Source organism: Myxine glutinosa, chromosome 1, assembly GCF_964187855.1.
Source record: "Myxine glutinosa chromosome 1, kmMyxGlut1.1, whole genome shotgun sequence".
NCBI lineage: Eukaryota > Metazoa > Chordata > Myxini > Myxiniformes > Myxinidae > Myxine > Myxine glutinosa.
In genome coordinates this window covers 26363742-26377430 of record NC_136261.1, presented here as the reverse complement: position 1 = coordinate 26377430, position 13689 = coordinate 26363742, and the positions used below count along the sequence as shown (strand labels likewise).

Here is a 13689-nt window from a genome sequence, read left to right as displayed (position 1 = left end):
AAATTTCACGCACTTACTCTTGCGCTTCCTCAGGCCTGGCTGCTCCCAGTTATTGCCAACAGGGAAATGCTTCTCAATAAGGGACTTCAACACCCCGCTGTCAAGAAAAATGATGGGAACACACAAATTACTCGTTATACTTCCATTTAATTTTTTTTTTCTGATGTCACATTGAATCTGATATATACAATCAATGTGGAAGGTGAAAAATCTTCTTCTTTTTTTAAATATCTATTATTTTAAAATAATGGGGATCCATTAAGTTCCTTAAGTGCAGGAAATCACATAGCACAACATCAGTCATAAATTCCGGCGACACGGCAGAACTTGCTGCCGTTAGTTGACTCATTACCGTGCTGACGATACAAACGTTCCGAGCTGTCCGTGATTGAAGAGCAATTCTTCACGCGTACGAGCCTCGCCCGTTGCTTGCAGCCCCACAACGACACACTGTGCAAATGGAACAAAGTGACAAACTATTCACAAAGTATGTGCAATCAGGCTCCGTAGTGAAAATAATTCGAGACGTAGACAAAAGCGCACACGTGCGGTACAAGAGTTATACATTTTGTTGTGAAGAGCAAAGGAGAAATGGACAATAAAATGTCATATCTGCTCTACTCTGTCAGTCAATGCACCTGATAATAGAGACCTTTTGAAACTCGTATGTTGGAATTTGTAAAAAACATGTTTAAAAAAAAAAAATCTAGCACACACAATCTTACCGATTAGGCCTGGTGTTGGCTTAGCGGTTAGGGTGCCAGCTTGGGATCCTAGGATCCTGGGTTCGAATCCCGGTCGATCGCTGAATTAACGCCAGGGGGGTTAACTCAGCCTGTCATCCTTCCGAGGACGCCAAATTGAGTACCAGTTCACTGGTAATTCCCTGTGTGCCACAAGAGGCGACTAACAGGGTTGACGGCAGGAAGGGCATCCGGCCGTAAAACATTGCTTCAAGAAGGGGACCACGGTGCCCGAAAAAAGGCCAACCCCTGCTCTGCGGGGAAAAATGGCCTCTAAAGGTAGTTCTTCTTTCTACGCACAATCTTACTGATTAATTAGTTCGTATGCAGCACAAGGCTGTGTGCGAGTATTTTTGGCTGATGATGCGGCTGTGCCTCTGATTAAATATCCCCTGCTAGTTAGGGCACAAATTTGTAACTAGGCCATGGTGCCGGTGATAGCTCGCCTAGTCTTCACGAAGGACACCGCAGGATGATTAACGTCTACCAACAAATGCAAATAGATGGGACGCCCATTTAAAAAAAAAAATTTTGTATACAAGATGTCTAGCCTGGGCGAGCTCGTGTAAGAGCTAAGATCAATCACAAAAAAAAAAACGGACACACAAAACATACAATAGAGGGAGTGGGAGACAAGATGGGAGAGAGAGAGAAGCACACAAGTACAACAGCAGAGAACAGGGACAACGGAAGATCTGTGGGAGGGAGAGGGCTTGGGGGGAGGAGACATGGGAAGGTGGGGCAGGGAGGTGAAGGGGGGTGGGGGGTAGGAGAGGTATAAAACACATTGACTCTGTTAGAACTTCCAGGAAAAAAGTCGGTATTTAAATAAAAGTGGTCCATCGTCCATCCGAGGGACGGCACACATTGATGAAGTCCCCTCGCCTCCGAAACACTGGGATGACAGTTGTATAGCTGCGTCGGGATTCAAACCCAGGCTAGACAGCTTAGACGCGAGTGTGCGTACCACAAGGCCATCCTGGCAGCCCTTTCTTACTGATGAATGGAATGGGATGTTTTAATGGATAGCTCAGCTTCCCACATGATATACAAACTCAACAGGACATGTTAATTTGTGTATAGTGTAGGAGCTGCTGCCCACACAGCAACGATATTCTGATAAAGCAAATGGTGTAACATGGTGTGAAGGATATCTGAGAAGGCCAGACAATGTGCTTCCAATAGCTTAGGCAGAAATTTAGAATTTGTTCAGGACCCTGGCGATATTTCACCTACTCATCATCAAAATATACCACGGGATCTTTAAAGTCCACAAACTAATGAAAACATACGTTTATCTGTTGTACTTCCGAAGTACCGTATGTTATATAGAGCTACAGCTTGACTTTCATCCGAGGTACAGCATACCTTTGTGATGCAACACAGTGCCTGTGAAGCCCCAGATGGTTTATATGGGGCTGAGAATCAAACCCAAACTAGAGCGAAGTCGATGGCATGCCATCGCAGATCCCCACGCTTCCTAATTAAAGTAAAGTTGAAGGATGGCAAAAAGTTCCACCAGGGATGACCCAATATCAAATTTTCAGTTCAAACTTTTTTTTCGTTTTGACCCTTGTGACCCCTTGGACCATGAACCGCAGGTCAAATCAAACAAACCGTTACATATTTCATGCTTCCCCCAATGTTGTTACAAAGTCTCATTTTTTTAAAGCTTTAAAACCATGGTTCCCAACCTGGGGGCCATGGCCCCTCCCCCCTGGGGGGCCATGGTATATTTATCGGGGGGGGGGGCATGGGGTAATTTGAACCATACTAAAAATTAAATATTGTTTTGGTTTTTTTGTTTGAAGAGAAGAGCTTGACGGAGTTTTGGGTGGGAATGGGTCGCTTCCCTAATATCAGCCAGATAGCTATCTGGGTGCTTCTGCCATTCTCGTCTACCTATCTCTGCGAAGCGGGGTTTTCCACGCTGTTGAATATCAAATAGAAACAGTGCAATCGGCTCCACGTGGAAGATGACCTCCGCTGTGCCCTGACTGTGACTCGACCACGGATACCCCAATTGGTAACTAAAATGCAATTTCAGCCATCCCACTGAGTTTTTAATTCACTTTTACGGCGCATGCACTGCGTCCCTAGTTTTGATTACCTGAGTTGTTGTCGAATCGAGTTTCTTTTTGTGAGATTATAACACACTGCGTTAAATACAGACACAACAGAGGTTTTTAGTTTTCACATATTCTTGACTTGGAACCTTTTCATACTGTTTTCTTGTGTGACAGTTCTATTTTATGCTGTCCATAGTGTTGCTACTGATAATATTAAAATCTCATATCAAACATGCATCATTCGAGTGACGTTGCTTTGTTTGCTTCTTCCAAAAACGATGTAGTTGGGAGCCAGTGAGGAACAGAAAAAACTATGGAACTAAATGTTCATGTTGGCTACTTGGAATTCCTCATTTTCTCTGTAATAATTTACCAATTCTCATACAAACAAAATAGCCAATTAAAGGAAAAAAATACATCTCAGAATGCACCACAGAGCACCTAGAAATCAAAAAATTTCTGGGGGGCATGCCTCCAGACCCCCCTAGCCTGCTTACACGCGCTCCGCCGCTCGACCCTCATGAAAGGGAGGGGGGTGCTGGGGGTGTGCTCTGGGAGCCAAGGGGGCCATAACACAAAAAAGGTTGGGAACCCCTGCTTTAAAATGTGCTCGTAATTACATTTTTGGAATTTGGCCTTTTGACCCCACCCCATGATACTGTTGTAGCACCTTCTTGCCAAGTGATCATAACTACCAAGTTTGGTGAATTTCTGCACAACTGTTTCGAAGGAGATGGTGTCACGGACAGACAGAGCCGATCACAATATCCCTCAATTTTTTTCAAAAAGTGTGGAGATAAGGAGAGAGCTCAAGGATAATGCGCTACCTCTGCAGTATCCTTTTGGATTACATAATCTTACTATAATAGCAACAACGCCATGAGGTGTCTGTCGTCTATACATATGGTTATAATCTTATAGATTTAGAAATTGACTACATTTTGAATTAACCATGATGATGGAAATTGAAAAATTAAGGTGAGTGAGTATAAGCTAAGTGAGCACGACTCACCTTGCCTTCCATTAGGGCCTGCTGTGCCAGATGTACCACCCGATCAATTTTGGCTGCCACACAAAGATAACGGAAGAAGCGCTGATGCGCGGACCAAAACTGCCCCCACAACGCCTTGCGCGAGAATCTTTTCGTCTTCCAGCCGCCAGTGTTAGGAGCAACAGCATCACCCACAGCTGTTGCAGCGTGTTCAAACATTGCCGCCACATCTCTCCACTATGGGGGAAGAGGTGAGGTTGGCAGGGGAACGAGAAGGGTAAATTAAAGAATAAATCGATTTTAGAAACAAATAAAGACTACATGTCTAAAAGCAAGATTGAGTTTGGTTTATCTTGTTTACATTTTAGAATGGGCCATGATAGATGAGGTTATTACCAGGCGAGCGGCTTCATTGTAGGCCCGACGGGCAGCGGGTTTCAGGATGGCCTCTTCTACATTAAAGGATGCACCACGAAAACTCAGCTGACGTGCAAGGTAAGCTCCAGCCTGCTTCATTTCCACGGCGACGAGCTCCATTCCAGGTACACCCCTGTTGGGTGAAACAATGCCATTCACACACAACTATTAAATTCTTGATTTGAATAATCAGTCAGTTGTAATGTTGCACAGCACTTCTTGAAATTATTTTAAAAAACAAAATCAAGAATCACAAAATAACCAGCAGACAATCTCGGGAATGTTAGATTAGAATTGTACATTGATGCATTATGCAAGAAAGGGTTTTCTGTACAATGCAACTCATAAAAGCACCGCTCTTTTTTGTGAAGTGCGTAGAATTCTGCCAAATACAGCACCCACAGGGAGATTTATTGGAAACCAGGGCACCCACCCCCCAAGGAGATTTATTGGAAACAAGGGCACCCGAGGAGATTTATTGGAAACAAGGGCACCCCGAGGAGATTTATTGGAAACAAGGGCACCCCGAGGAGATTTATTGGAAACAAGGGCACCCAGAGGAGATTTATTGGAAAGTAGGGCACCCCCAGGAGATTTATTGGAAAGTAGGGCACACCCAGGAGATTTATTGGAAAGTAGGGCACACCCAGGAGATTTATTGGAAAGTAGGGCACACCCAGGAGATTTATTGGGAAGTAGGGCACCCCCAAGGAGATTTCTTGGAAAGTAGGGCACACCCAGGAGATTTATTGGAAAGTAGGGCACACCCAGGAGATTTATTGGAAAGTAGGGCACCCCCAGGAGATTTATTGGAAAGTAGGGCACCCCCAAGGAGATTTCTTGGAAAACATGAACCTCTGTACATAAGAAGACTTTCATCAAATGATCCAAAGCAATCGCAGAGACTCTAAGAAACAAAGGTCTCACCGCCTCTCGATTGACTGCAGAAAAGCATCAAAGTTACCGAAGGCCATGCCTGGTCCCCATAGTCCAAGGCGAGTCATATAAGCCATGTTCTTGGGCTCAGAAGCACCTGAAGTAGCAAAAACGCAAACCATTAATGTAACAGCTATCTATTCTGAACAAGCCAACTCAGTAATGACTTGGGAATGGTACAAAGTAGCGATTGAGCTGTGCGAGCATCTTTTATTACTCATGTATTTTATTTCTGGCACAGCCAGACAGGTTGGCAATTTGGTGTGGTGGGCCTGGAAAGTAAATGATCATCAATGTCTACGTGTCAATGTGGGTTATGGATGGTGGGAAAGTTTTAAAATACAAAGATATTTCTCAACCAAAGAACTTTACAACATCAGTAGAATGGTCCATGGGTTAATCACCGATTCACTCCGGCACCTGACATCTGGCTGAATGAGGACGAAGCAACTCACAATGTTTCTATTAGACAAGGCTAAGATATGGAAGGTTAGGTTTAAGGTTTTTTAAGGTTAATTTAAGGTTTAAGGTTTAATATGCTTTGTTCTATCGTCACTTGATTTTGTTTTTAATTTTACAGCATTAAGTAAGATGTTTATTTTTTGTCGTAAAGTGTTACACTGTGATCTGATGTCCATGTGTCTCGTTTCGCTTCCCATCATGTTCCGAATAATTTGCACCATCATCAGTTGTTCTATCGGCTCCATGTGCAAAGGTACGGTACGTGTGATGTCCTACATCCTACATGTCCTACATACTATGTCCTACATCCTACATGCTGAAGGAGTGTGATGTCCTACAGGGTGTGGCTCACACATGACCCGAGGGATGACTCGATTCCTGGTCATGTGACAATGTTGTGTGGGACAAAACTAAAACCAACAACCTGTGTTCTGATAGATAACTTAGGTGCTTCTGCCTGGCTTTTTTTTTTTTGTATAGAAGATCGAGATTCGTGTAAGAGCTAACAATTAATGACAAAAAAAACAACAAAAAACAAACGGACACATAAGACGAGATAAAGGGAGCGGGAGACAAGATGGGGAGAGAGAGGGAAGCACACAAGTACAACATTTGAGAGCAGGGACATCGGGAGATCTGTGGGAGGGAGAGGGCTTGGGGGGAGGAGTCGTGGGAAGGCGGGTGGGGCGTGGGAGAGGTATAAAACACATGGACACTGCTAGAATTTCCAGGAAAGAAGTCGGAATTTCAGAAAAGTGGATCTGGGGTGAATTAACAGGGGTAGAAAAGATCAAGGTTTTGGATGGGGGGGGGAGATAAGAGATGGTGGTAAACAGCTGTTTTAAAGACCTGGGGGGATGAGTGGGATTGAAGAGAGTGAGGGAGTTTGTTGGAAGAGAATGAGGGAATCTTGCTTCGGCTATGGCATCAGTGCCCATGTTCTAAATTCCTGCTCCGCCGTTCTTGCTCCCCCTTGATCTGCCCTCCTCAGTCTGTCGATCTCTTTCGATTGCCTCCCCTCTGCATGGTAGTTTGCAAACAAAAACAAAATGTCTGATCTTTGACCATCATTTTGGATTCTGTCCTAGTTGCTCACGTCAGGACATTTTCTGCTCCTCTTTCAACAATGGTTGGACGCCCCCAATCCTAAAGCAGAGGACAGCACCATCTCTGTGGACACATCAGGAATTCAAGACATTGTGGCGTCCTGGGTTTTTTTTGCCAGGCTCTCTGCCTGTGGCATTGAAAACCCACTCATCAATTCCCTTGGTCATACAATGGAAGAAGTTCCATCTCTTGAATTTTTAAACCACACCATCAACCACAAGATTTCCTGGGGTAACCACATAGCAAAGCTGGGTTTAAGAACTAGCTGCAGCCTGGGAATCCTTTGCCGATCCAAGTCTTTACACTCTACAGGCCTTGGTCTACAAGGCAGTATTCAACGGAGTACCAACCTGTGTTCCGATAACAGCATCACCTCAGTCTCTCCTGGATTATGTGGAATCTAAAGCTCTCAAAATTATTAGGATCTCCTATGGTGAGGCCGAAGCACAAGGTCTGTTGCTTTCACGTCACAAGCAGACCGGTGGTCTCCGTTTTCTACCGTCTGGTCTCCAACATTGCTATTTCTGCTCTCTCAGTCCCCCGGCCCTCTCCAGAATCTCCAGGATATATTGCTAGTTAGGTGACAATAGATAGAACACAAAAGGCAAAATTGCTAGTCATATAAAGTGCTCAGAATGAGGCCGAATGCGAGGCAAAACCTCAAATAATGAGGCCAAATGCGGTCCGACTAATTACTAACCAGTACCGACTGCACAGGAAATGTGGCGAAATTATACATCATGGCTCACTACGCACTAGTCTAAGCCATTTCTTCAAAACAACAACAACAAAAACAACAACAACAAACAAAACATGATCTTGGACTGATGATTCTGAGAAAAACAACAGTGTCAAAAAATAAGGACTCGAGAAATCTATATATTAATTAGCCAGATATCTGTTTCTCCCTTTTCACCTATTGGTTGGATAGCTGGCCTGATTCCACCCACAATTGTCATCTGACTATCGCCATTTTGGTTGCTACTTATAGATCTCAGGCTTCATGCCTTAGGCTTCAGGTGTACATTTGAAGACTGAGCAACGCGTCTTCTATCGTGAAATACAGGTACGTTTTGAGGAAAGAAAGATCTGTTTTGATTACAACCCATGCAGAGGAAATGAGCTACTGCAATGTTTTGTTTTTTTCCAGGAGCAATTAAAGCAGCGGTCTACTATACACCACCCCAAATAAATGTTTCGTACAATCAAGAGGACTGCTGAGTAAAATACATTTTAAAATGTAACAACGCAGTGTCTATCATGAAAGAAATGCACGTTTTGATTACAACTCATGCAGAGGAAAGAAAATAGTCAGACCTCACTATTCACGGTTCCCCTATTAGCGGAATTTCACGTATTCGTGGTTGATAAAATGCGACATGTTTCTCTATTCGTGGAAAATGTCCCTCAAATTCGTTTTTTTTTCTTTTCACGGCGTTGTTCCGCAAAATCGCGCCCCTTCCTACTCGCGGCCATGTCCCACAAATTCGCACTTTTTTTTCTTTTCGCGGCTGTGTTCCGCGAATTCGCGGAATTCTTTCACCCCTATTCATGGCCATGTCCCGCAAATTCGCGGTTTTTTTTGTTTTCGCGGCTGTGTTTCACGAAATCGCGGTTTTATTTTTCCCTATTCGCGGCCATGTCCCACAAATTTGTGGTTTATTTTCTTTTCACGGCTGTGTTCCACGAAATCGTGTTTTTTCCCCCCTATTCACAGCCATGTCCCACAAATTTGCAGGGTTTTTTTTTTCTTTGTGCGGCCATGTCCTGCAAATACGCAGTTTTTTTTCTTATCGCTGCAGTGCTCTGCAAACTTGCGGGGTTTTTTCCCCCCCTTATTCGCAGCCATGTGCCGCAAATTCACTGTTTTTCAATTGCGCAAAAAAAAATTTCACAAGGCGCTAGCTTGATACATTTATAAAACCCATCTTTTACCAGCCATGAAAAAAGCAGGTGGCGGTACGCAAAAAAACCATCTTATAAAAGCCGTAAGCATAAACTGCTTATACAGTACAATACAGTACAGTACAGTACAGTACCGTACATTCACTGCTGTATCATTTGCGTTGTCATGGCTTTCACAGGTGCAAATTTTAGCTGCACTATAAGCGACCTTCGTGGGATATCCCACCAGATGTGTAAACAAGTCAACTCCCGTGAATTATACAATGCAAACGCTTCAATAAATCGATTACAATTTGCAATTTACAGTAAGGCATCATCAGAGATGTTACACAATGAAAACGCCTCGGGGGATGTTCCATCAGTGACTAAACTAAGTCATCCTCCGCAAATTATAGAATACAAACGATTCATTAAATATATTATTGAAATTAGCAGATACGCTCGATACGGCATTATCCGATAACATCCCCCACAAACAATGGGTTCCTGCAGATACCCACAATGCTCACATTCCTACATAAACAGACTGTGTCTTGGGTCTCGATCATCCTTCTCGTCCCGTTGCTTTGACCTGTGTTTTTGACTCTCGCTCTGCTCATCGTTCAATCATGGCTCCCAAGCGCAAGACCAGTGCCGGAGATGTGTCGACTACCAAGAGGCAGGAGAAGGTGATGAGCCTGGGCCAGAAAGTGGAGCTGCTCGACCAGCTTTCGAGAGGAGAGAGTGTGGTTTCTGTTGGCAGGAATTATGGCATCCACGAATCCACCATTCGCTACATACGGAAGAAAGAAAAGGCGATTCGTGACAAAGTTTCAGTGAGCACTGTATCGAATACGAAGGTGGTCACCCTTGTCCAGAATGTCCACATGGAAAGGATGGAGAAGACTCTCAGAATATGGATCGAGGAAACAGACAGATGAGGGACTTCATGCTGAAAACCATGATGCTGAACCATTCCCTAAACCCACTCAGAGGACGAGTTGGACGCCATTCCAAAGGTTTTCGAGGAGGATGAGGCGGGCAGTAATGAGGTAGAGGTGCCGAGGTCCAAACTCGCAGAGCAGTTCCTGGGCGAGTTGCTGCATGGCATGCGGGAGCTTGTCGACGAGTTGGAAAAGTGCTGACCCACTCGTGGAGAGGTACCTCAAGTTCAAGAAGACCTTGGGTGATGCGCTGCTCCCGTACAAAGCGCTGCATCGAAATGATGGGCAATGTGTCAGGTAGCTCCCCATCACCCATTTCTTAAGCCCTGCTCCATCCACCTAAAGATCACCAGCACCCTCTCCTGCCACCCTCTCAGCATCCACACCAGCATTCTCACCAGCGTCCTCACCATCATTCTCACCAGCGTCCCCACCATCATTCTCACCAGCGTCCTCACCATCATTCTCATCAGCATTCTCACCAGCATCCTCACCATCATTCTCACCAGCGTCCTCACCAGCATTCTCACCAGCGTCCTCACCATCATTCTCACCAGCGTCCTCACCATCATTCTCACCAGCGTCTTCACCTTCTCCTACCTCTCCTTGCTCTCCCTTATTGCACGATTTTGCTGCACCACCATTTGGGTCGCATTCAAAATTCTTGGGATTTTAATTCATCACCATCATCATCATTTGAAAGTTGCGTGTGTTTGTAAAATAACAATTTTAAACATGATGGTGTTTTTGTTTTTTTTTCTTTCACGGTACGGTAAAGCACTTTTAATAAACTGTAAGTGCATTCCTACAATAAATTGGAAATGGTACCGTACCTGGTGTCATTTTTTTTATTTGTAATCATTTTTAGTGAAACTGTAGTCATGTGCATTTGCGGTCGAAAACATTTTAAACTTCAAAAATTTTCCTCTATGAATCAGGAACCGCCGGGAACCTATAATGTATTAAAACAATGCCGCGGCATACATTCACGGGATTTTCATCGACCTTCGCGGATTATTTCTGCCATTCGCGCGTTTTGTCTCGCCATTTCCAGGACTTTCATCGACCTTAACTGATTATCGTCGGCATTGTAGGGATTTGCGTCACTATTCGCGGTTTTTGCCTCGCCATTCGCGGTTTGGTCCTCTCTATTCGTGGATTTTCGTGACTCGGGAATTTATCCCCCCCCCCCCCCTTTTCTATTGAAACAATGCCCCGCTATTCATGGGTTTCGCTGTTCACTGATTTTCCAGGAACGTAGCCCCCCACGAATAGCAGGGTCCAACTGTACTCGTGATAAATATTAGAAGTAAAAATAAATAATAAAGTAAATTAAAAAAAAAAAGCTTTTGGTTTTCTCCCGATTTTTCAAGGCTGAATAGTGTGAATGTACAGGATTTTAAAATAACTATTTCACATGTGTATGGACATGTAATTCACATTCTATGAGAAGTAAATAAACATACGTGGCAAGTTGGAGGACATAAAAAGCGGGTCGGTAGGAAACATGGTAAATACGCTATTTGAGAGATTGTCAGTGGCACAAATTTGAGCTTTTGTCATCAACAAACCTTATTATGACAATGAAGAGAAGACATAAATAATTGAGTGGAAAGGTCAAATAAAATTGGAAATTTCCATCCGATTGACTTGAAATTTGAAAACGGTTTGCATATTGAGTCAGTGGAGCCTATTGGTTGACGCGAAAAGGTGAAAGGTCAGAACTATTTTCATCTGATTGACTTGAAATTTGAACAGAATTTGCATATTGGGTTCACCAATCAAAAGCTAGAAGCTTATTGTTTTTGAGGTCTAAAGGTCAAGATAGCAGCGATTGATTTTGCAAATGCCGGTCAATGGCCACTTGTTTGTTTCAGTCAGTTAGTCTGTCTTTCTGTTTGTATGTCTGTCCAGGCCATAATGTTTTTACCATTCGACCTTTTGTCATCAAAATTTGAACAAACCTTCATTACAGGAATGTTGATAAATTTAACATTTTTTTCAGCTGTTGTTTTGGTCAAGTTCAGTTTGAGTGCAAAGCGGACGCAGACAGGCTTTTGCATTTTGGGATACTTTCTGGTTTTAAAAGGGATGGAGACACAATTATCTATCTATAATTCCAGTAATCTCTGTGTGTATGTTTGTTTGTACGTTTGTTTGTTTGTTTGTATGTCTGTGACCGCTGTTTCTCGACAACTACCGGTCCGATATACTTGAAACTTGCCAGGTATATTGCTGGGGACCCGAGGATGTGCCTTTTCAAGGTTTCATATTAATCGGACAATTACTTACCGAGCTATGTCCAAAAAACGATTCAACCAATCAGAGAGCAGCGAGCTATCGCGTGTGCCGAACGTGGCGGACACACTCTGCCTCGGATGGCACATTTGAGAGCGTATTCATTTATTTCACGTTTGCAAACTATGTTGCCGTTAAACTATGTTTTAAAACTAATAAAAACTAATTTGCGATTCATCGTAACTGCGATATACGACCTTCCGGACAGTGAGGACTGCACTTCCGGCATCCAATCACAGAACGCGTTATTGCGTAGGCGTGGCCGATGTGAGAGCGAGCTGATGCTGAGCCCAGCGCGTGCGCCATTACGGTACGTAATTCGATTTCTTCCGGAGAAAATAATAATTTCTCGATTTCTTATGCGCATTATTTCTCCCAATTCAGTCAGAGCGAAGGGCGGAAGCGAAGAGCGTTGTTTTTTTTGTTTACGGGCGTACGGGCGGGGTAGAGCGTACGGGTAGCGTTTTTTTTTTTTTTTGGCACATTTGAGAGCGTATTCATTTATTTCACGTTGGCAAACTATGTTGCCGCTATGTTGGCGTTAAACTATGTTTTAAAACTAATTAAAACTAATTTGCGATTCTTTCGCTTTCCTGCGCATTTGTGCACGCTATGGCGATTTCTTTACCAAACTCCGCTAGCCGTTAGCTTTGGACCAAACCATTTCATGTAAATAGAGGGGGGGGATTGTCACCGTACTCGCAAGCCGTTAGCTTTGGACCAAACCATTGCATGTAAATAGAGGGGGGGGGGGGATATACTTTTAGATATATATATAGTACGGGCATGCCCTAGTGCAATGCAATTTGAATTAGGAGTGGGATGGAGGAAGAGACAAACTCGACGGTACTGCATGTTCTAAACAAATATAGACTCAACGTCTATCTTAGGATAAATTCTTAAATACGCAGACTCATATAAAATAACACAGGACACAAAAGGGAAAAGAAAGGAAGATAGGATGTAGAGGCGGGGGTAGGCCTTCCCTCAGCCCAAGGCGATGTAGGGTGGCGTGGCTTAAGGCAGGCTGGTCCGGGGCAGTGTGATTATCCACACCTATCTGACGAAACCTGGACCGCTGACGGTGATACTGCTCACTGACTCCAACACAGACCTTCATCCCCGACTGGCGCCGACTCACAAACTCGAATGACGCACTCCAACCCTCGTTCTCTACTGCGTCCAGACTGGCACAGCACAAGCGTGCTTTGGCTTGTATTCGCTTTGTGCGCGACATCACAATCGCTTCCGCATGGCCGCTCGTCCTGCCATGTGACCTCACCTCATGGATCATCGGTCTCGGTGATGCCACATGCTAAAAGTCCCACCCGCTTGGCTGCCGTTGCCCAAAAACACATGGCCACGAAATAAAGAAGGAAGGGAGCTAGAGGAGATGGAAAGCACATAAAATGGAGGAAAAATACAGCATGGTGGTGGGAACACAAGGGTCTGTCAACACAATCGATAGTGACAGTGCTAATTGGAGTAATTAATTACTTGGTCACTTATTCCAACATTCATTATGAAATAACTACCTTAATCACTTAATTGATCTCCTTACCCCTTAAGCCATTTTCATCATCACTTTCTTTCACACCAAAAATGACACGAAAGCAAAATCATTTTAACTTCAGATATTGGAACCATTTTTTTTGCCAAATGAAAATTTTCGTCAAGGCTATTTATGATTCTGAAAGACAATGCAGGTTATATTGGGGGTATAGAGAGTGAGTGCATCAGCCATGACTATATAAATTGAAAAATTAAGGTGAGTCTAAGCCAAGTGAGGAGGGGAGGGGTGGCGTGTACGAGAATGTTTTAGGCAGTAAAATAAAGTT

The 13689-nt window shown here is 43.8% G+C and overlaps 1 protein-coding gene across 7 annotated transcripts in view; it reads right to left on the bottom strand.

Moving 5' to 3' along the window:
• The window catches only part of SBNO2 (strawberry notch homolog 2), a 170943-nt gene that overhangs the window by 30085 nt on the left and 127169 nt on the right, over positions 1-13689 (bottom strand). For all 7 annotated transcript variants that reach the window (XM_068108571.2, XM_068108611.2, XM_068108581.2 and 4 more), the window contains 5 exons: positions 5148-5253; positions 4200-4353; positions 3825-4040; positions 353-450; positions 18-97 (listed from right to left, as the gene is read on the bottom strand). In XM_068108571.2, coding sequence (XP_067964672.2) covers positions 18-97; positions 353-450; positions 3825-4040; positions 4200-4353; positions 5148-5253 — 654 coding nt within the window. The remainder of the gene's footprint in view (positions 1-17; positions 98-352; positions 451-3824; positions 4041-4199; positions 4354-5147; positions 5254-13689) is intronic.